This window comes from Coregonus clupeaformis, chromosome 13, assembly GCF_020615455.1.
Source record: "Coregonus clupeaformis isolate EN_2021a chromosome 13, ASM2061545v1, whole genome shotgun sequence".
Classification (NCBI taxonomy): domain Eukaryota; kingdom Metazoa; phylum Chordata; class Actinopteri; order Salmoniformes; family Salmonidae; genus Coregonus; species Coregonus clupeaformis.
Genome location: NC_059204.1, coordinates 57851026 through 57873666, shown reverse-complemented (window position 1 = coordinate 57873666; position 22641 = coordinate 57851026). Strand labels below are relative to the sequence as shown.

General features: G+C 43.1%; 2 protein-coding genes across 2 annotated transcripts in view; both read left to right on the top strand.

Moving 5' to 3' along the window:
- Window positions 1–15105, top strand: part of LOC121579990 (cGMP-dependent 3',5'-cyclic phosphodiesterase-like) — a 50688-nt gene extending 35583 nt beyond the window's left edge. Inside the window, exons 4-29 of the mRNA XM_041895041.2 lie at window positions 1553–1662; window positions 2063–2118; window positions 2219–2278; window positions 2399–2552; window positions 2698–2750; window positions 2857–2931; window positions 3035–3076; window positions 3180–3248; window positions 3386–3516; window positions 3645–3756; window positions 3940–3979; window positions 4068–4131; window positions 4223–4304; window positions 4429–4603; window positions 4773–4885; window positions 5850–5927; window positions 6047–6169; window positions 6264–6457; window positions 6555–6642; window positions 12428–12475; window positions 12638–12712; window positions 12813–12912; window positions 13040–13152; window positions 13545–13583; window positions 13706–13812; window positions 13978–15105. Of these exons, the coding sequence (XP_041750975.1) occupies window positions 1553–1662; window positions 2063–2118; window positions 2219–2278; window positions 2399–2552; window positions 2698–2750; window positions 2857–2931; window positions 3035–3076; window positions 3180–3248; window positions 3386–3516; window positions 3645–3756; window positions 3940–3979; window positions 4068–4131; window positions 4223–4304; window positions 4429–4603; window positions 4773–4885; window positions 5850–5927; window positions 6047–6169; window positions 6264–6457; window positions 6555–6642; window positions 12428–12475; window positions 12638–12712; window positions 12813–12912; window positions 13040–13152; window positions 13545–13583; window positions 13706–13812; window positions 13978–14233 (2557 nt within the window). The 3' untranslated portion in view covers window positions 14234–15105. The remainder of the gene's footprint in view (window positions 1–1552; window positions 1663–2062; window positions 2119–2218; window positions 2279–2398; window positions 2553–2697; window positions 2751–2856; window positions 2932–3034; window positions 3077–3179; window positions 3249–3385; window positions 3517–3644; window positions 3757–3939; window positions 3980–4067; window positions 4132–4222; window positions 4305–4428; window positions 4604–4772; window positions 4886–5849; window positions 5928–6046; window positions 6170–6263; window positions 6458–6554; window positions 6643–12427; window positions 12476–12637; window positions 12713–12812; window positions 12913–13039; window positions 13153–13544; window positions 13584–13705; window positions 13813–13977) is intronic.
- Window positions 15106–15301: 196 nt separating this feature from the next.
- Window positions 15302–22639, top strand: LOC121579988 (myotubularin-related protein 2). Its single transcript, XM_041895037.2, has 16 exons — window positions 15302–15540; window positions 16014–16119; window positions 16235–16258; window positions 16386–16449; window positions 16538–16632; window positions 16717–16821; window positions 17034–17138; window positions 17242–17325; window positions 17411–17560; window positions 17694–17882; window positions 18087–18272; window positions 18348–18554; window positions 19082–19174; window positions 19349–19462; window positions 19672–19848; window positions 20463–22639. Exons 1-16 carry the CDS (start codon window positions 15461–15463, stop codon window positions 20619–20621), a joined length of 1938 nt encoding a protein of 645 aa, XP_041750971.1. The 5' UTR covers window positions 15302–15460; the 3' UTR covers window positions 20622–22639.
- Window positions 22640–22641: the final 2 nt, after the last annotated feature.

Genomic DNA, 22641 nt, shown 5'->3' with positions numbered 1-22641 from the left:
ATCTCAGTTTGTTACCCGTATAAAAGACACCTGTCCACAGAAGCAATCAATCAATCAGATTCCAAACTCTCCACCATGGCCAAGACCAAAGAGCTCTCCAAGGATGTCAGGGACATGATTGTAGACCTACACAAGGCTGGAATGGGCTACAAGACCATCGCCAAGCAGCTTGGTGAGAAGGTGACAACAGTTGGTGTGATTATTCGCAAATGGAAGAAACACAAAAGAAATGTCCATCTCCCTCGGCCTGGGGCTCCATGCAAGATCTCACCTCGTGGAGTTGCAATGATCATGAGAATGGTGAGGAATCAGCCCAGAACTACACGGGAGGATCTTGTCAATGATCTCAAGGCAGCTGGGACCATAGTCACCAAGAAAACAATTGGTAACACACTACGCCGTGAAGGACTGAAATCCTGCAGCGCCCGCAAGGTCCCCCTGCTCAAGAAAGCACATATACATGCCCATCTGAAGTTTGCCAATGAACATCTGAATGATTCAGAGGAGAACTAGGTGAAAGTGTTGTGGTCAGATGAGACCAGAATGGAGCTCTTTGGCATCAACTCAACTCGCCGTGTTTGGAGGAGGAGGAATGCTGCCTATGACCCCAAGAACACCATCCCCACGTCAAACATGGAGGTGGAAACATTATGCTTTGGGGGTGTTTTTCTGCTAAGGGGACAGGACAACTTCACCGCATCAAAGGGACGATGGACGGGGCCATGTACCGTCAAATCTTGGGTGAGAACCTCCTTCCCTCAGCCAGGGCATTGAAAATGGGTCGTGGATGGGTATTCCATCTTGACAATGACCCAAAATACACGGCCAAGGCAACAAAGGAGTGGCTCAAGAAGAAGCACATTAAGGTCCTGGAGTGGCCTAGCCAGAAAATAGAAAATATGTGGAGGGAGCTGAAGGTTCGAGTTGCCAAACGTCAGCCTCGAAACCTTAATGACTTGGAGAAGATCTGCAAAGAGGAGTGGGACAAAATCCCTCCTGAGATGTGTGCAAACCTGGTGGCCAACTACAAGAAACGTCTGACCTCTGTGATTGCCAACAAGGGTTTTGCCACCAAGTACTAAGTCATGTTTTGCAGAGGGGTCAAATACTTATTTCCCTCATTAAAATGCAAATCAATTTATAACATTTTTGACATGCGTTTTTCTGGATTTTGTTGTTGTTATTCTGTCTCTCACTGTTAAAATACACCTACCATTAAAATGTTTGACTGATCATTTCTTTGTCAGTGGGCAAACGTACAAAATCAGCAGGGGATCAAATACATTTTTCCCTCACTGTACCTACTTACCCTAACCCTAGCTCTAACCCTAACCTTAACCCTTATCCTAACCCTAAACTTAACCCTAACCCTAGCCGTAACCCTTACCCTAACCCTTATTCTAAACCTAACCCTAACCGTAACATTAGCAAGCAGTCGCTTATCAACAGATAGTGTACTGATAGAATGGCCATCTGTAGGGCATCTACAGATGGAAAATCCGGACTATCCAAATAAAGTGTGACCAATCAATCAAATCTCTGTCTCTCTCAGGGATGTGGTTGTCCAGCAGAGGAGAGTACAGTGTGAGGGTCTTCCTTCCTCAGAGCTGCAGGAGCAACAGAGAGAGAGACTAACAGAGCCACTGCAGCAGGACAAAAGAGGTGTGTTTTTGCTTATAATTGTCCTATTTCACACATTTGAATTGGAAATAATATTTTTGCGTATCCCAACTCCCCCTGAGAGGGGGATCACGGCCAGGGTCTGCCAACGGGTGAAGTGCCTAACTCAAGGGCACATCTACAGATTTGTTCACCTTGGGGATTCGAACTAGCGAGCTTTCTGTTACTGGTCCAATGCGCTAACCTCTAGGCTACATGCCGCCCAGTGTCAGTATCTGTGTGTATTACTGGGTGAACAACAGCAACTATACTCGAAACGATTTGAGAGAGTTCAAGGAGAGTTCAAAACAGTGCACAGTCCTCCTCCAGGCTAATACTTCCCTCCTCTCCACCCCCTAATTTTTCTTTAATTTTCTCTCCATCTTCTCCACCTCCACCCCAGTGATGATCATTCCAATCCTGGATGGGGACCAAGGCGTAGCTACCGCCCTCCTCTTGGTGAGCATGCTCCACATAACCATCTCACCTCTCTGCCTTACAGTCTGAAAGATAATACTTCATTCTTATGACTGTAACTCTGTCTTCTCTATTCTAAAAGGTTTGCTGTACACTGCCCACTATAGCTCAGGAACAAAGCCTTGATGTCCTGGAGAAACACGTGAGTATGAAGTGCCTTCTCCAGACCCACCGGTCCTTTCATGGGATCACATTCTGAGACAACAGGCCTGCTCTGAATGCAGCTGACATTTGCTGGTACAACTCTGATTGTGCCTCACAGGTCACCGTAGCCTGTAAGAGAGTCCAGGCTCTGCAGGGTCAAAGGCTCACCCAGGGGTCAGAGGTCAACAGGACACCATGTCTATCCCTGAACAAGAGGACAACAACTGATGTGGACTACAGTGCACTGGACCATCAGATCCTGAGGCTTTGTGGTATGATAGTGGGATGGGAGACATCTGTATTTTGCTGTCTGTAGACACATCAATGTTGAGTGTATTGGATAATAGTAGATAAGAATATATTATAAAGTAATATAAAGTAATCACTTTATGTTGCTTCTTTCACTCCTTACTATAGGAGAGTTGTATGACCTGGACGCTGCCTCCCTCCAACTTAAAGTCATCCGTTATGTGAGTCCAGAACCATAAATAAACTGTGAATGATCAGAGCTGGTTGATCGTTTGATTGATACACAGTGACTGTTTGACTGAATCGGTTGTATTGTTGTTTTCACAGCTGGAGGAGCAGACTCAGTCATTGTGCTGCTGTTTACTTCTGGTATCAGAGAATAACCAACAGCTGTTCTGTCAGGTACACATACACACACACAATATGCAATCATCTAAAATGAAGCAAAAGTTGCAAAAATAAACAAACAAAGACAAGTTTGTTAGATGTCTTTGTTATTCCTCAGGTAGTTGGAGACAAGGTTCTGAAGGCGGAGATCAGTTTCCCAGTAAGTTACACAACACAGCCCTTCTATCCCTCTGACATTACCACCTGTGTCCCTGCTGCTGCCCCTTACTCTGCCTGACCCTGTCTATCTGTCTGGGGTCCAGTTGACATTTGGCCACCTTGGTCAGGCTGTGCAGAAGAGGAAGAGCATCTCCCTGCAAGACGTCACTCCAGTAAGAACACTGAAATGTTCCTGATCAGTATTGTAGTGTTTTGTAGTCTTACAATAAGTAGTAGGTTTGGATGTGTTTGATGCTCGTGTTCTCTACATCTCTGCCCCTTTCCCTTCTTCTCTGGGCTAATACTGTAGGAGGAACACCAGCAGCTGAACAGCACTCTGGGATTTGAAGTTCTCTCTATGCTGTGTGTTCCTGTTGAGTGTCGGGCCACCACCAAGGTTGTGGCCCTCGCCTGTGCCTTCAACAAAAAAGGAGCAGACAGGTATAGAGCTATGTGTGTTAGCGTAAGCGTGCATACGGCTGCCTGTGGGTGTATGCGTGTGTGCATGGGTAGCTGCATATGTCTGTGTCTTACTGTAAAATACTGTATGTGTGTTTGTCATCCTTCAGACACACAGAGGTGGATGAACACATAGTGCAGCACTGTTTCCGCTACACATCCTCAGTACTGACCAGCACACTGGCCTTCCAGAAGGAACAGAGACTCAAGTATGAATGTCAGGTAAGGAGACGCTACCTGACTGCACTCATTGACCACTGAGCCAATACTGTACTGTGCTAGCCTTGCTCTGCGTGACTGACCTTTGTCCATCACAATCCCTAACTTGGTGAGAATCTTTATCTAGGCCACAAATACACTTCTAGTCTTCTCAACTGTTACCTGTGTCTGTTTGGGTTCATATAGGCACTGCTTCAGGTCGCCAAAAACCTCTTCACACATTTGGGTACGTATCATAATTAACCTAATTTTAGTGGCACAGTGAGGCATCAGTGTCAGCCGTTATAACAACAGTTATTTATTTATGTCTCCAGATGATGTATCAGTCCTGCTGAAAGAGATTATTGCAGAAGCCAGGAGTCTCACCAGTGCAGAAATGTAAGTACTGTATTACCATAAGGCTATCACAAGGATGGTAACAAAAGCGTTAGTAACATTGATTAATATGACCCTTCTATCTCTCCTCCAGTTGTTCTGTGTTCCTGTTGGACAGTGTCAGTCATGAACTGGTTGCCAAGGTGTTTAATGGAGGAGTGGTTATCGATGAGGAGGTAGGTCGTCATCCTAAACTCACTCCCACCAAAGCCCTAATCCACAGACTTTTAGCTTAGACAAAATGGTATTGTATATGGCTGTTATTTCCAGAGTGTAATGGCCACTTTCTTCTCGTCTCAGACAGAGCTGCGTATCCCTGCTGACCAAGGCATAGCAGGCCATGTGGCCACCACAGGGAAGATCCTCAACATCACAGATGCCTACTCCCACCCTCTCTTCTACCGTGCCGTGGACGACAGCACAGGCTTCAGAACACGCAACATCCTCTGCTTCCCCATAAAGGACGAACACGGAGGTCTGTCTCTGTCTCTTTTTTTCTGCCTGTTTTTCTTTCTTTCTCTCTCCATTTTCCCTCCTCCCTATTTCTGATCTATCTACTGATAATTGTATATCTCTCATCTCTCGCTCTCTTTTTCCCTCTCTCTCTGTTATCCCTCTCTCTCTCTCTCTCTCTGTCATTTCAGAAGTGATTGGCGTGGCTGAGCTGGTCAACAAGACTAATGGACCATGGTTCACCCACCTGGATGAGGACTTGGCCACAGCTTTCTCCATATACTGTGGCATCAGCATCACTCATGTGAGTGCACAGGCATCCCATTTGCTTATCCTATAGACCTTATAACTGATTATTACCTGACATCTGGTTTTTTTTATAGAGTAAAGGGCCATCCAAACCAAGGACGATAACTATAACGATAAATTATACATAACTATAAACGCTGGCGAGCATCCACACCAGCAGACAGTTTATCGTTCTGCAGTACACCTGTCAATCAGCTGATTAACGCATCCTTCTGCACGCTGTAGGCCTAGTAATAAGGTGGTAACACAGACCATTCAGTGCTTTAATGTACATGTAATGAAAAGTAATATAGAAACTCATTTTTAAATGTAGCAATTCAACAACAAACGCTGTTTAGCCTGCACATCTTTTACATAATGTCATTGATTATGCAACCATTTGGATTAGTTATTGGTCTATTCTCAACAGTTTGCTAGGTCCAGAAAGACATATTAGCAGGCCAGTCATAGTGAGTGTTTTGTCAGACTCAGGATGTATCGGCATTAACAGATAGGCCTACCAATCGGAAAATATGGCCTTCTGATGCGCTGTTTGTCGTGGATCATCATTCTCCCAAGTCGTCCTATAATTAATGTTGCCACCAATATGCTCACACATGCCCAGTTATTCAGGCAAGCTTACCATGCACTCAGCCTTCTCTCTTCTCCGAGCAGCATCGCACACCTAGAACCAAGAATGCTTCAATACAATGCTTTTTCGATTGGTTGTCAATGTTTTATCATCAGAGGGACAGGGAAAATAATCGCTCTGAAAGTGATCCGAACGATAGCTCTTGTAATCGTTCTCCACTCTTTTTGTAGTTGTGGTTGTACTGTGAACGCTCCTGTTCACTTGAATTAGAACAATAAAATATATATATATATCTCGTTATAGTTATCGTCCTTGGTGTGGATATTGATAAATTGATTAACACTAATTTGTCATCAACAATATTGTCATCATTTCTGTTCCTCCTCAGTCCCTCCTATATAAGAGGGTCGATGAAGCACAGTTTAGGAGTCAGCTGGCCAATGAGATGATGAAGTACCACATGATGGTAAAGCATCCAATCAGAGCTCTTCAACCTATTCAACTGATCTCTTCAATCTATGAATGCAGATCCAGTCATTGTTATATTTGGCAGTTAATGTCCTGACCTTTGACCCTGTCTCTCAGGTGTCAGACGAGGAAGTGACCCGGCTACTGACTGTGGGCATCCAGCCTGTAGGGGAAATCCACCCCAGCTTCTCCAGCTTCACCTACACACCTCGCTCCCTGTCAGACGACTGCACACCCACAGTGAGACAATCAACACACAATCTTGGAGAAAGACACTGGTAGTGTTTATTATTTCTGTTTTCTCATGTCTCTCAATCATGCCTCCTTTTTTTAGGCCGTGATCAGCATGTTTGAGGACATGGGCTTCATCAACACCTACAAGATTCACATTCACACGCTGGCCAGGTTCTGTCTAATGGTGAAGAGAGGCTACAGGGATCCTCCATATCACAACTGGATGCACGCATTCTCAGTCTCTCATTTCTGCTACCTCCTCTGCAAGAACCTGGAGCTCTCCAACTACCTAGAGTAAGAACACACAGAGAAATGCATTTTAAAACTTTGTTACGGTAAAGTGAAACACCCTCATGAACACTTCAACTCACACTGCAGCGTCCTCTTTCAGGGACATCGAGATGTTTGCTCTTTTTGTGTCCTGCATGTGTCATGACTTGGACCACAGAGGGACCAACAACTCCTTCCAGGTGGCATCGGTAAGATCCCACATACCACAAACACACAGACTTATGCTGTATGTAACCTTTCTATATCCCACTAAGCACGGAACGACGCCGATGTCTTTTGGATGTATTTTTTTGGTCCTGTCCGGACCAACCGTCTTTTTTTGGTGCGGTCCGGACCGGCCTTGATTTCAACGTCCGGACCGGACCAAATATGAACCTATCATAGACGTCTACGTTTGGTTCAGATTTGGTCCGGGCCGGACTGGCCTTGATTTCAACATCCGCAAATGTCCAGTCCTGACGGGCCTATATTTGGCCCAAACATAGATTTGGTCCGGTCTGAACCAATCATTGATATAGTGGTCCTCTGTAGCTCAGCTGGTAGAGCACGGCGCTTGTAACGCCAAGGTAGTGGGTTCGATCCCCGGGACCACCCATACACAAAAATGTATGCACGCATGACTGTAAGTCGCTTTGGATAAAAGCGTCTGCTAAATGGCATATTATTATTATTATTATTATTATTATTATATATGTTTCACAAGTTAGGACAGCACAGTACAGTACAGTAGAGTACAGTAAATTAAGGAAAAGTTAAGTATAACTCAGTACAGTACAGGACAGTATAGTACAGTATAATGTACTGTATTGTACCCTACTTTACTCTAATGTACTCTACTCTACTAAACTGTACTGTACTCTACTGTACTGTACTCTATTCTACTGAATTAAACTGCACTGTACCATACTCTACTGTGCTCTTCTGTACTGAACTGTGCCGTACTGTACTATGCTGTTCAAACTTGTGAAACATAGCCTAGATGTCTATGATTCGTTCAGATTTGGTCTGGTCTGGACCGACCACATTTGTACTTATTTGGGGGCTTCATTCATCAGACGCGCTTATCCAGAGCGACTTACAGTCAATGCATTCAACTAAGGTAGATAAACAACAACATATCACAGCCATAGTAAGAAAAATATTTTTCTGTAACCGTTACTGAGAATTGTATTGTATTTGAAGTGGTCTGTTGGTTTATTCTGTAGCTTGGACTACTTTGAACATCATCGCTGCCAGTTTTAACATAAGTGCATGTGACAGATAGGAGCAATAATAAATATTATATGTTGCAATCTTCAGTTGGCTCCTCTTTCCTATATTAAATTGATTTAAACATTATTATTGTGATATAATGCTTACTTCATTGAGAATGTATTTGCAGTTTAAAGGACAATTCCACCACTTTATAACCAGTTATTATGCTGTAAGTACCTGTATACACTGAGTGTACAAAACATTAGGAACACCTTTCTAATATTGAATTGCACCCCCTTTTGCCCTCAGAACAGCCTCAATTCGTCGGTGCATGGACTCTACAAGGTGTTGAAAGTGTTCCACAGGGATGCTGGCACATGTTGACTCAAATGCTTCCCACAGTTGTGTCAAGTTGGCTGGATGTCCTTCGGTTGGTGGACCATTCATGGGAAACTGTTGAGCGTGAAAAACCCAGCAGCGTTACAGTTCTTGACACACTCAAACCGGTGCGCCTGGCACCTACTACCATACCCTGTTCAAAGGCACTTAAATCTTTTGTCTTGCCCATTCACCCTCTGAATGGCACACATATACATTCCATGTCTCAATTGTCTCAAGGCTTAAAAGTCCTTCTATAACCTGTTTCCTCCCCTTCATCTACACTGATTGAAGTGGATTTAACAGGTGACATCAATAAGGGATCACAGCTTTCACCTGGATTCACCTGATCAGTCTATGTCATGGAAAGAGCAGGTATTCCTAATGTTTTGTACACTCAGTGTATATGCACTACTGTAAGATTTGATACATATTTTGATGTTTTATCGTTTTTGTTAGTCATACTGCACGATTCCTTGTTTCTGTCATTTTTGAAGCTTCTGCATTGCCCTCGTCTACAGTATACTAGAATTCCCAGGGTGCATTTGACCTCCCAGGATGCAATGCTTCGCCCAGTCTGCAGTTAGCTTAGCTGGCTAGCAAGCCCAGACTAAAAGGCTCTGCATGGTCAAGCCGACCTCCGCAGAAGTCAGAGCATTCATACACATCCAATAAATTGGTCTGCACCGCACCACTCCTAGTGATTCAGGGCTAATCTCAATAGCCATCCAGCTAATTACAAGCAACAGGTTAAACGAAAAGACAAGCCCTTACCTCTTCTGAGATGTTGGTAGTCCGTTTCCCAGTGCTTGACATAGGAGCTCAGCCAAGATAGCATGAAGTAAAAAGGCTGCACTGTTTTCCCACCTGCATCTCCATTCCGAATCTCTCCATTGCCCCCTAAAGTTATCCTAGATTTAGGCTATTGTTTATATGTGTATATCACACTATGTTGAGGTAAGAATAGGAGTATAATCCTTGTATGGATGTCAACCCCAATACATGTTCATGTCATCGTCATCAATCAACTGCATTACGGTTAAAAACTACTTTGACTACCAAATTCGATTTCTGTATGTTACCATGTTACATGTTACCAGCTTATACAAATGGGAGTTAGCATTTAGCAGTCACTTTTTCTAAACTTGAAAAGGGACAACTTCTAAATGTTATGCAGTGAAAATAGCCAAATATATCCAAATCAGATTTTAGTAACCACATTGTGGGCCTGTTACACTTTGTTAGATCAGACTGGTTGAATGTGCGCCAATCCAGCATCCTTCTATCCCACGCTCTGCATTCCATTGACCTCTAACCCATTACCTCCCCGATCTCTTTCCAGGATTTCAAACTAATTTTCGTGTCTTTGAAATTCCTTACATGAGGTATCATAAAGATGTTTTTTATTTGTGAACTTGTTCTGATAGCCTTTCGTCAAAGTTCTCCATGTTTGTTGACAAGGAAGTTGTCTTCTTCTTCAATGAGGTTTAACAGCGGTTGGCATCCAATAAATGTTGCATTACCGCCACCTACTAGACTGGAGAACTCCCTTATACTTTGCTTGAAAAAATTAAATAAATATCCTACCATCTAACACTACACTCACAAAAAAAAAAAATAATAATAATAAAATAACACCACCCTACTCCACTATTTAAATCTATTTAGTCCTACCCAGGCCAACAACCCGAAAGGATGGGACACCACCACTTAACACACCCTGTAACTCTTCTGATGTCAAGTCTCGCACACCCAAATACCTCTCTGCTGCTGCCACTACAACCTCAATTTTCTGCAACTTCCGTTCCATCCCTGCAGTACAGTTGGTAACCATTGCTATAAATGCTAAAAATCCAATCTTACTGAAACATATATCACTTGTTGGCCTATCCCTCTGTACTACTCACACCACTCCTCTCAGGATCCCTCCCCCTTGACCCATCTTCCTCTACTTTCTTCACTGCCTCAGCATATGACAACTTCTGCACTACTCTAACCCTGGAAACCTCAACCTGCCTCTCTCGCACGGGACATTTCTGATCCCCAGCCCCATGGGCACCCCTACAATTAACAGATACCACTACTTTCCCCGATGCTACACATTCCTTTGTCTCATGCCCTTCTGCAGACTTCTCACACCTAGGAACCTCCCTCCTACACACTGCTGCCACATGCCCATAAGTTTGACACCTGTAACAATGTAATGTATTCGGCACAAAAGCTCTTACAAGATAACTTATATATACTAACATCACTTTGTCGGGCAAAGACTCAACATCAAAACTCAAAAGAACAGATAACGACTCTTCTGTTTCACCACTCATGCCACCCTGTCTGTGTCGCACCAAACGACGAGCATCACAAACACCGGGAATCTTCCCCTTCAGTTGGTCAACTTTTACATTTACTGCTACCCCAGTAATCTCTTGCCACCATTAGTTTAACACGGACACCTGCTCCCTCTGATGAGCAGAAACACAAACAATTATTGTTACCCTCACCGATTCCACAGCACCCAACTCTGTTTTCACCCACCCTGAAACCACAAATGGATCAGCCAAAAGACAAGGTTCCACCTTTTCCAAAAACTTCATTCCTACTGTTACAGACTCATCTTTATCCTGACCCTCGTGTAACCTCAGGCTCCGAGAACTTCACCACACCTACCACCTCCGATACTTCACCCTCATTCACTTCCATTTCTCCTCCTGTCTTCAGCTCACTCTGCTTATACTTTCTACCATTCTTCTTTAACAAACCATCTCCCTTTTTCCCGCCATTTTTTACCAACTCAATCTCACCCTATTTCTCCCTCGCTCTCTTAGACCTCCTCTGCCTCTCTTTTTCCCTCCATTCCTCCTCCGTATTCCAAGTATACGTCTCCTTATGATAATACTGCACTTCTGCTGACATACATCTTGTTCTTGCCTTCTCAAGGGACGCCATTTAACTGGCAATCAGCACAAACCCCTCGGGATGTAGCGCTCAACAGTGCATCCCACAGAGCGCGTCTTGATGTTCTTCTTTATCAATAGCTACCACGACGCTTTTCCATTTGAAATAAGTGCGCTCTTCCAACCACCATCCACCGTCACTCATTACGCTCTGTGTCGCCCGGTACTCTCCAAGGAAGTTGTCAGGAAGTGAGTTTGTATTTATACAGGATGTACCGCCCCCACCTACCTTCAACCAATCATGTAATTGTTACAACATTTGGGAGGTGCACGGTGATGCGGTACAGAGCTCGATTTGGCCTCCGCAAGCCTTCGGAGGCTCCGCTATTGCATCACACCCTCTGTACTGTGCCTCCAGATCGCATGCTAGCTAGCCCGACTGCTACACCCAAAATAATAGTGTTTGCAACAATAATAGCCAAGTTTAATCTTAATGACTGTCTTAAACAACAGTTCAAACCACACGTAGGCCTGTTAGAACACAACATTTATTACACAGCATTTATTATGAAATGTATAGGCAAATCACTACAGGATCCTAGTCTCTCATGTTTAAAGCCTGTATCTTTGGTGCTAACATTAGCAATGCTAGCTAGCTACGTAAAGTAGCTAACCCTGCTGCATCTGAAATGTTTTCAACATTAACAGCCAAATACAGCCTTAGCGATGTTTCAATCAACCATCCAACAACACTGTAGAGCTATTGGAACTAATAAAAAGTTTACAAGTAATTCACTACGAAAATATAGGTTATTTGGAAAGGACGCAATGGCCAGAGCTGCAACTTCGTCTGTGATGGTGGGAGTGGTTTTGCCAAATGGAGTCATGGGAGTTTGAGCCTTGAACAACATAACATTATTGGAGTAAACTGACTATAAATATCATTCTATAGGTTTTTGGAGGAAGACAATCATAGCAATATATAGCAGGGAGTTCCAATATGATCAGAAAACTACAGACAGGTTATATAGATAGCTGAAAAGGACTATCCATAATTTATTTGATTAGTCATCTCAGAGATTCTACTTGAAAACTTCACAGAGAAGCAATTTACAGTTTTGCTCATCAATAAACAGTCAATAGACATGAAATCATAATAATACACACTATGTAGGACATCACTAAATACTTAATAATAACAACCCAAATGTTAAAAGTGGCGGAGTTGCCCTTTACATTTAGCCATAGAATCAATTACCAAGAAATATGTATTTTCAACATCTGTAAATTACGTATTTTCTATTTTTAACTTCCAGAAAATACGTATTTTAAACGTCCGGAAAATATGTATTTTAAACGTCCGTAAAGTATGTAATTTAAACGTCCGGAAAAGACGGTCTTTTCACCTTTCATTCAGAACCTAAAATATATTTTGCTTACTGGAATCACACAAACTGCCACTGAAGCATGCATTACAAAAACTATCTGTTTCTCTTCTCTTCTCCAGAAATCTGTGTTGGCTGGCCTGTATAGTTCTGAGGGATCTGTGCTGGAGGTAAACACAAAGTTTCATGAAACAGAAATGTATTATGCGTGTCCCTCATCTGAAGGGAAAAGGTAAAAACATGAGTTGATTGCGCACTGGGTCTTTGCTATCCTCTAGTGGATATGAAATGTAATTGCAGCCTCACCACTGACTATTGGTTTTCATTTCCAGAGACACCACTTTGCTCAGGCAATCGCCATCCTCAACACCCAGGGCTGCAATATCTTTGAGAAGTTCTCCAGAAAAGTAAGACAAAGGCAATGTAAGGACATTCCTCTTTTCTCATGAGGTTTCTAGTTGGTTTTGTACTATTTTGAATGTTTCTGTGTTGTCTTTTGGTTGCCAGGACTACCAGAGGATGCTTGACCTGATGAGGGACATCATCCTGGCCACAGACTTGGCTCATCACCTGCGGATCCTGAAGGATCTGCAGAAAATGGCAGTTGGTAAGTCACCCCCCCTCCCCATACATCCTGTCTGTGTGTCTTATAAGCGGTAGGTAGGTAGGTAGTTATTAGCTTCTACAGCTCTTCCATTTCTATTTAGAATCCTTCTGTCTGTTGTGTCTTCCAGTGGGCTACAACACCAAAGACCCTCAGCACCATAACCTGCTACTGTGCCTGATCATGACCTCCTGTGACCTCTCTGACCAGACCAAGGACTGGAAGACCACCTGGAAGATCGCAGTAAGAACCCACTCAGATCTGACTCCTCTAATAATAATAATAATTTGGGGGTGCTTATATTTTTCCTTTTATACACAAGTGTGAAATGTTTTTTTTTGTTGCATATCCCAACTCCCCCTGAGACACCCGTAGGGTCACACCCCTGGAGCAATTAGTCTTGCTCAAGGGCACAGCGATATATTTTTATTTTCACCTTGTCGGCTCCGGGAGTTGAAACAGAAACCTTTCGGTTACTGGCCCAACGCTCTAACCTTGAGGCTACCTGCCGCCCCTAAACCAACTGTGTTCCCACCTTCTTTATTGCATTTAGATCCATTTGATTGTTCTTAGTAAAATGGCATAGGCCTCCATGCAGTATGTTCACATGAAACTCATGTCTGTTTTTGTTACAGGGACTCATTTACAAGGAATTCTTTTCTCAAGGAGATCTGGTATGTATGCAATTTTTTATGAATGCCAAACATTGTATGCATCATATTGTTCTCTGTCTCCATGTAGTACATGAACATGAACAATTTCCTGTGTGTGTGTGTCCCTGTGCTTGTGGCTGCAGGAGAAGGCTATGGGGAACCGTCCCAGTGAGATGATGGACAGGGAGAAGGCCTACATCCCAGAGCTGCAGACTGGCTTCATGGAGCACATAGCCATGCCCATCTACAAGTGAGTCTCTGACTGATCCCTAACCCCCATATCTGGGAGATGAGGGGTGTAATTGTTATCTCAGACAATAAGAACTGTTGTGTATTGTATATTACATATTAGTGGACCCTCCTTAGCTTGTGTCTGACTATACTTTCCTCCCGGCTTTGCTCCCTTCTCCTGCAGACTCCTCCAGGACCTGTTCCCCAGGTCGGCAGAGCTGTATGACACCGTGGCCAGCAATAGAGAACAGTGGGGCAGGGTCTCTCACAAGCTCAACATTAAGGGGTGGCCGGGAAACGATTCTCTGGACTACCTAGATGCAGAGTTTGAGCAGCTACAGGACGAGCAGAATGGACAGACGGAACAGGGAGAACAGGATGGACAGACAGAGCAGGGAAGGGACGATGAGACCAATGGTAGCCCTCCGGCCCAGTCCTAGGACACAGCAAGACAAACTAACAACTACATCATCAGTATTTTATTACCTGAAAATACACCTATTTTACAGGTTGTCGTGTGGTGTTGTGGCTGATTTGTGTACAGAAATCTAAATGATAATTAGAGTGTGTCACATTGCAGCAGGTATAGAAAAACACAATGCAGACAGCAGGGGGAGAGGATTGATTACACATAATTGGAGAAGAGAATACTGCAGGCTTTGAACTTATTTTTCAACAACAACAAAAATCCTTTGCCTTAAGTTTCTCACAATGATATTTGAACTTTGTGTGAATCTTTACAGGCAGGTATTGAGGGTTACCAGGTCAAAACATGTACATTATAAACAGAATGTTACAAGCTTGCCTTACTTTGTCTAAATTGCCTTCAATGTGAGATTGCTGGATTGATAATATATACTTTGTGGTATTGTGTATATAACAATGTTAGTGATTGGAATGCATAATACTGTAAAACTGTATCTTTTTTAAAGTTATAAATGTACAAGTTGATAGCACACAGATTTTTCTTAACATGTAAATGGGTAAATTGGCTTTACCACCACTTTGGGGGATTCCCTGTTTTGCCTGTATAACCCCAAATGTTGTTTTCAGGGTTTTGTCTAAATCTGGGGTTGATTATCTCCCCCTTTGGACATTGCTTTTTGAATATGTGACATGTACAAATGGCATAGGGTCTATATGCATTTTGTTTTTGGAACAGCTATATTCAGTTATTATGTTGATGTACTGTACAGTATGTATGTTTGCATTTTCCTATTTCCAAATACCAAAAAATGGATATAATTCTGTGAATTCTGAATCTACATGTTAACATCATGCACTGGATATTTATATTTGTTCTTAATTAATAGTTGTGCACATTGTAAAATATTTTGCACACAATGTCTTGAGTACGTGTCCTTTTTCAATCCTCATCTTCACCTTCTCTCCACATAAGAAGCATGTTGCTGTTGATAATGATGATGATAAGGGTGGGCTACATGTAATAGCCAGTAATGGCGGCAGGGGGCGCTAACCCCAACTCCAAACACCACTCCCTTGTTTATTATGGATAGTGAACTCTGGGAAAAGATGGCAGCTTCCTGTCTGTACCTGGGATTTACTTTTCACCAAGGACGGAATCAAAACAGTTGCATGTAGATATCTGCCCAATCGCATCAAAGACCTCTTAATTCATATATTTGAAAACTTTACCAAGATTTACCATGGAGAAGCGCGGGAGCATCGACAGTCTGGGCTCGAAGGAATCCTCGTCAAGGCAGCCCAGTGTAGATTCATTGTCCAGGTGGGGCTCGTTCAACTAGCTCCCTGTGTAGTCGATTGACGGGAGCTTTTATAGTTGTCTAACTACTTGCTATCTAAATGTGGCGAAAAATTATCGATAGTGAAGATATTTAATTATACTAGTGTAATTAAATGAAAGATGTTGATGTATCAGCTAAACCATACTGTGATTCGGGTTACAAAAGTCGCTATAGCAGGCAGCCCGAGAAGGTAAACAGTTTGCCCAAGAAAGCAGCCTTATTTTATACTACTAACGTTATCTAGTTAGCTAGACATAATGGCAGATTCCACAGTCATCTAGTCTGGGTACAAGTAGCCCAGGGGACTGAAAAACAGAGAGGGTCTGTAACATACAGAGTGGATCTATTCTCCAGTCCCCTGGGCTTGGTGCCAGCCATTTCGTTTCTGCTTTAGCAATTTTGGTATGGTATTATTTCATACTGCTCATTATGTATTCTGCCATTCTCTTGACAGTACCTCCACGTCTCGTTCTGACCGGTCCACTCACGCTGCCAAGACCCCCTATGCAATGTCTTCTGACAACGTGTCCACCTCAACAGAGTTCTCCCCAGAGCTACGGGTTGGTACATGGCTTTTCACCTACAACTTTACATAGATTTAGGTCTACTAATGTAGCAATAGCATCTTAAACATGTCTGCGTTTAACCCTCTTGCTTTTCTCCTAATGATTTCAGGGCAGACCTAAAGCAGTTGCCAAGGTATAGTCTTCCATCCCTCTTCCCTCAAAGATTTGTGTTGGCGTTTAAGTAAAAATAATCAACTTGCTATGTGCTATTGGCTACTCTGTATGTTTTACCTATACATGGGATATTGTTTTATATACAGGTGCTCAGGGATTCAAACAAAGAAGAACCACAGTTACTACCAAAGGAAAGTGTGCAAGACATGGGTAGGTGATCTCCCCCACCCCCCAGCTATGGGTTATTTCGGGTTTAATGTAATGACCTGCTTAAACTTTTATTTTTATTTTCTAACAGCCAAAGATGTCACCTACATTTGTCCTTACATCGGTGCACTGAGGGGGACATTGACTGTCACCAACTACAGACTGTTCTTCAAATGCATGGACAGGGTATACTTTTTAGCTTTCGATCTGTCTCCATTCCACCCTTCAGGATGTCAAGTCAGTGTTATTATTATTTCCATTGTCTCCTAGGAACCAGCGTTTGTGCTGGACTTGCCCCTGGGGGTAGTGAGCCGTGTGGAGAAGATAGGAGGTGCATCTAGCCGTGGTGAGGTCTCCTATGGGCTGGTCTGCAAGGTGAGCAGTGACCACCACAAAAATGTCTGGAACATCCCTTACCTGATGTTTGTACTATTATATAATATCTTTGTTGCTCTCAAAGAGAACAGGCATTTTTCTTATTTTTCTTATACTTACTTCGGACTCTAATCACTGCACTCTAGTGTACTTCTTCTTTCTCTGTGTGTAATTGACAGTGGTTACAGTGACTTGTCAATCTATCTCCTCAGGATATCCGTAATCTGCGGTTTGCACACAAGCAGATGGAGGACTCACTCAGGAAGTCAATTTTCGAGATCCTGATGAAATTTGCCTTTCCTGTTTCCAATGGTCTGGTGAGTGAGTCACTAGGTCTGCTGCCCATGGTCTGTTTCTGTGTGCTGTATGTAAAGGCCCAGGGCCAACTGACTGACTGTTTTTTCCCTCTGTCATCCACAGCCAACCTTTGCCTTTGAGTATGGGCAGGTCTATCCTGAAAATGGTTGGAAAGTGTATGATGCTCAAGCGGAATACAAAAGACAGGTATTTGAAAGATTCCGAAAATCTGGGCTTTAGGTATGAGTTGTTTGAAATGTCTTTATACTCGCGTGTGTGTGTGTGTGTATAGGGATTACCCAACGAGAGCTGGAGGATAACTAAAGTGAATGATCACTACGAGCTGTGTGACACTTACCCATCAACCCTGGTGGTGCCTGTCAACATCCCAGATGAGGAGCTGAAGAGAGTGGCTGCCTTCAGAGCCAAGGGCAGGATACCTGTGAGTTAACATTTACACTTCACACTGTCCCCACTCTTTAACTGTCTGTGGTACCTCTGTAGTAGTACGTTGATGTAGTGCCTGTGGTCTTGTGTTACTCTCCGTGCCAATGCCTCGGCTGTGTGCTGTGCAGGTGCTGTCGTGGATCCACCCAGAGAGCCAGGCCACAGTGACCCGCTGTAGTCAGCCCATGGTCGGGGTCAACGGCAAGCGCAGCAAAGACGATGAGAAGTACCTCCAGGCCATCATGGATGCCAACGCTCAGTCCCACAAGCTCTTCATCTTCGATGCCAGGCCTAGCGTCAATGCTGCCGCCAACAAGGTATGTAATTAGTAATAATAATCATGTTTTATTTTGAGTCTAAGTGAATTTCCCACACCCAATGCCTATACTGTTCAATGCTCAACCCATAGCGTTATTTTATTTGGATTTGATTTTGATCTCCTCTCACATTCTGTAATTATGAAAACTATTCAGAGTATATTCAATTCCAAGAGATGACTACATTCTCTGCGTTCTCCTCAGATGAAAGGGGGTGGCTATGAGAGTGAGGATGCATATCAGAATGCAGAGCTGGTGTTCTTGGATATCCACAACATCCACGTAATGAGAGAGTCACTGCGCAAACTGAAGGAGGTGGTCTATCCCAACATCGAGGAGTCCCATTGGCTCTCCAACCTCGAGTCCACTCATTGGCTGGAGCACATCAAGGTGAGGACAGAAGGGAGAGAAAAAAAATCATGGTTGAGATTATTTGTTGAACCTGTCTGTCTGTGCCCTGTGTAGCTGATCCTGGCTGGGGCGCTGCGTATTGCAGACAAGGTGGAGTCTGGGAAGACGTCAGTGGTAGTTCACTGCAGTGATGGATGGGACCGTACGGCCCAGCTCACCTCCCTGGCCATGATGATGCTGGACGGACACTACCGCACCATCCGCGGCTTCCAGGTGCTGCTGGAGAAAGAGTGGCTGAGCTTTGGCCACCGCTTCCAGCTGGTAAATAAGCCTTTACTCCCTCTCACTGTGTAGTGTTCCTTATACCAAGCCACAACACTTGGGACACATTCTCTTGATTATTCATTTACATTTTGGAAATGCTTTGGCCATTCTCATGTGGTAAGAGAAGTTGAAATGGTTTGAAACTCTGGGTGGCTTCCTAATTTCCTTACTCATTTCCTCATTTTCTATTCTACTGTATTTGAGTCAATGCCACTCCAACATTGCTCGTCCTAATATTTATATATTTCTTAATTCCATTATTTTACTTTTAGATTTGTGTGTGTTGTTGTGAATTGTTAGATATAACTGCACTGTTGGAGCTAGGAACACAAGCATTTCGCTACACCCACAATAACATCTGCTAAATATGTGTATGTGACCAATAAAATTTGATTTGATTTGATTTGACATGGGTCAACCATCGTGCATGGCACAGCTTTACCCTTCCTGTTTCTTGTGTTTTGTTCAGCCATTACGGTCACTTGACTTCCTGTTCTTCTCCCTCTTCCCCCCTCTCCTTCCAGAGGATCGGTCATGGGGATAAGAACCACACAGACGCAGACCGCTCGCCTGTCTTCCTGCAGTTCATTGACTGTGTGTGGCAGATTACCCGACAGGTGAGTGACATCACTGGTTGGGGGTGTTGATGTGTAGTCGTGACCTGACCAGAAAAAATTCCAGGCCCTAGTAATAAGGTACACAAATTACACAGGGGATGTTTTACTGATGTACATAATCCCTCTGGATTCTCCTGATTGTATATGGATTATAATTTAACTGTTGTTGTCTAGTTTCCTGCAGCCTTTGAGTTCAACGAGTACTTCCTGGTCACCATCCTGGACCACCTGTACAGCTGCCTGTTTGGGACATTCATGTGTAACAGTGAACAGCAAAGGGTGAAGGAGGTGAGAGTGCAGACTATATGTTAGGTTTAAACACCACTGGGATGGAGTGCAATTCAGAAAACCTGAAACTAAACTTGTTTATTTGACTGTCTCTCATGGATGACATTTCATACACGGTTGTTCAAACAGTGCTAATAGGAATATGCTAAGTGATATGTTTTATTTGCAAATGTTAAAACCAACATCTCATACATCTAATTGTTCTGCAGGAGCTGCCTAAGAAGACAGTTTCTCTGTGGGCCTACATCAACAGCCAGCTAGAGGAGTTCACCAACCCTCTGTATGTCAACTATTCTAACCATGTGCTGTTCCCAGTGGTCAGCATGCGCCACCTGGAGCTCTGGGTGGGCTACTACATCCGCTGGAATCCTCGCATGAGGCCACAGGTCTGGGCAAAATACCTCACTTTCATAGTAGGAATAATAATGGTGATAGTAGTAATATTTATGCTATCTTGTATAATTGTCTCCCTGAATGAAATCGGGGAGGGGTCTATGGATCTCTCTCTGTCCGTTAGTATGTTAGTCACACTCGATATCTCAGACAGCACTGGCCCGATTTCGACCAAAGTTGGGTTAATGATGCGTATTGCCATAAAGAACCGGCATTTACAAAATTACACTGATTGGCCCAAGGTGGGAGCTATAGTAATTAACAAAAATGTGTTACTCACACACAATATCTCAATTGGCCTGGGGGGGCTGCATCATTTGTGGGGGATAATAATAATAATAATAATATGCCATTTAGCAGACGCTTTTATCCAAAGCGACTTACAGTCATGCATGCATACATTTTTGTGTATGGGTGGTCCCGGGGCTCGAACCCACTACCTTGGCGTTTCAAGCGCCGTGCTCTACCAGTTGAGCTACAGAGGACCACGTGGATGACATGGTTACTGTTGCCTTGTTATTATGAGTATAAATGGCAGTTCATATGCTTGTTATAGCATAGTTATGTTCTAGTGTTGACCACTATTGTTTGTGTACCTTATTCCCAGGAGCCTGTTCACCAGCGCTACAAGGAGCTGCTGGCGAAGCGGGCGGAGCTTCAGAAGAGGGTGGAGAAGCTGCAGAGAGATGTGACCAATCGCTCTGCCTCCTCTGAGAGGGCGGGCTCGCCCACCCGCTCCATCACTCCTGTTCAGACCTTTGTTTGACAAACGTAGTTTGACAGGCGGGTTATAGAGTAAGGCTGAGGACTGAGGCCCCACAACGATAAGGTGCCATGCCCACAACCAGTAGACAGCACTGCAGGGGACTTGCTGCGTCACACACTCCTGCTTGGCATGACACATTCCTGTAGGAAGAAAAGCAACCACCAAGTGTCTGTAGAAACCATGTATTGGCCTTTGGCTGTTCCACCTCACTGCTACTCCAACAGCTGAGGTTGTACAGGGTCAGAACCATAGAAATAGAATAAGAATTTTAATTTATATGTCTATGGTCAGAACCCTATGTTGCTGATGCACCAAACAGAGCTGCCTCTGTTTCAGACCACCCATAGACAATAACAGAGGCCTCTAGTGGCCAAAAGGCCGTTTTCGCATGGGCAGCACCATTAAAGGCTTCCACCATGCTTCCAGCATTTTAAAGTAATCAAAGTAGTCAACAGGGTGGGGATTCCTATGGGTTGTAGCCTCAATGGCGCTGCCCATGCTGTCACAGACGCTATAATGGCACAGATATAAAGATGAGTCCTCTATCTATCTCTATGAGACCACCTCACTACAGCCATACTATACTTCGCAGACCTCTGCTACTGGATCAAGAGTACTGTAACATATAATGATCATCAAATAAGCCCTCACAAGTATGCTATAGCATATCAGCTGAACTACATCCAGTATTAATGCATTCGTTTATTCTAAAGTAATAAGTACACTAAATGATTAATAGGATAAAACAAGTAGCTAACACACTAAAAGTAAATGCTCAATTAATTTCTCCATTGTGAAAGCGAGGTGGAGAATTGTTTAAAAAAAGCTATGATATTTAAGCAATTTTATGTTATGTCTACTTGACATATTCCAAATAGGTTTTGACATCAGAAATGTCTCTGCAAATGGTTTTGAAGCTGAGAAAATAGTTACTGAATGGACACATATTTTGACCAAATAGGTATGAATGTGGGTGTATAGTTATGTATGACATTCCATCTGATCAGTATGTTGATGTTTTTTAAGCTGTTGAATTATTTTTACTAGCAAGTTAACTACATACTATTTCCATTCCCTTAGCCTAGGTTGTGTGTACAGTTTATACCATAGACTTTTAGGCTTATACTGAGCTCTGAGTCTCAGTTCTAATTAGGTGATAACTTGAGGGCTTTGGTGATGATGGTGATGATGTCTACATCACGTTGCAGACTGTTTACTCAGAAAATCAGATCAGCAAAATTGACAATGTGCATGATATGGTTTAGTTGAAAGGTCATACCCACAGGTTGTTAATAAATGCTGCATATGTATAGAATAACTCATTCTACAGAAACTAGAATCTGAATGCCACAGATGGCACTAACCATTCCTCCACGTAAGATGTTAAGACTCGCCAACAACATGCCTCTCACAGGCACAGTGATGTAGAGCTTTGCACTGTTGTTTAACAACAGGGTTTTGTCTTTGAACAGTGATCTGATAACGAACCAGAGGAAAAGTAGTGTGGCTCATTCCCCACTAGTGCAATGATGAAGTGGCCTTTTTCATGGTCTCGCAAGGGCACATCCTTAATCAATATAAATCAGTAACTGTTTAACTAATATTTATGTGTGTTAGTAGAATAGCATGAGAATGTTATGGTCAATTTAATTGCAAGCCATTAACTTAGAGCAAGGTGACTACCATGGACTGTAACCCGTCTGTCAACAATACATGTTTGACCGTGATATTTTGATAAATAATTTGTTTTTGTTTAAATGGTAATTTGCAAAATAGGAAATAAAAGAAAACGATTTATTGTCCTATATTATGATCACCAATAGATTGTTAGTAGGTAGGTAGGTAGATACAGTAGATAGAACATGACAAAGTACTTTATATTGCCTGTGAACCACAGCATATGGCTCAGTACGTCAGCAGTTTATCCAGCCTGGATTTACTTTGCTCTTTGATCCGGGATTGGCACCGGTTGCTGTTGACTTAATTTAATAATAAATAAAAGACCACAACAAATTAAATG

Excerpts from the sequence above, each read along its gene's own strand:
- LOC121579988 (XM_041895037.2), top strand. The coding sequence starts at position 15,461 with ATGGAGAAGCGCGGGAGCATCGACAGTCTGGGCTCGAAGGAATCCTCG. Across the intron at positions 17,139-17,241 it reads TTCCTGTTTCCAATGGTCTG|CCAACCTTTGCCTTTGAGTA; the intron begins GTGAGTGAGTCA and ends TGTCATCCACAG. Across the intron at positions 19,175-19,348 it reads TGTGGCAGATTACCCGACAG|TTTCCTGCAGCCTTTGAGTT; the intron begins GTGAGTGACATC and ends GTTGTTGTCTAG.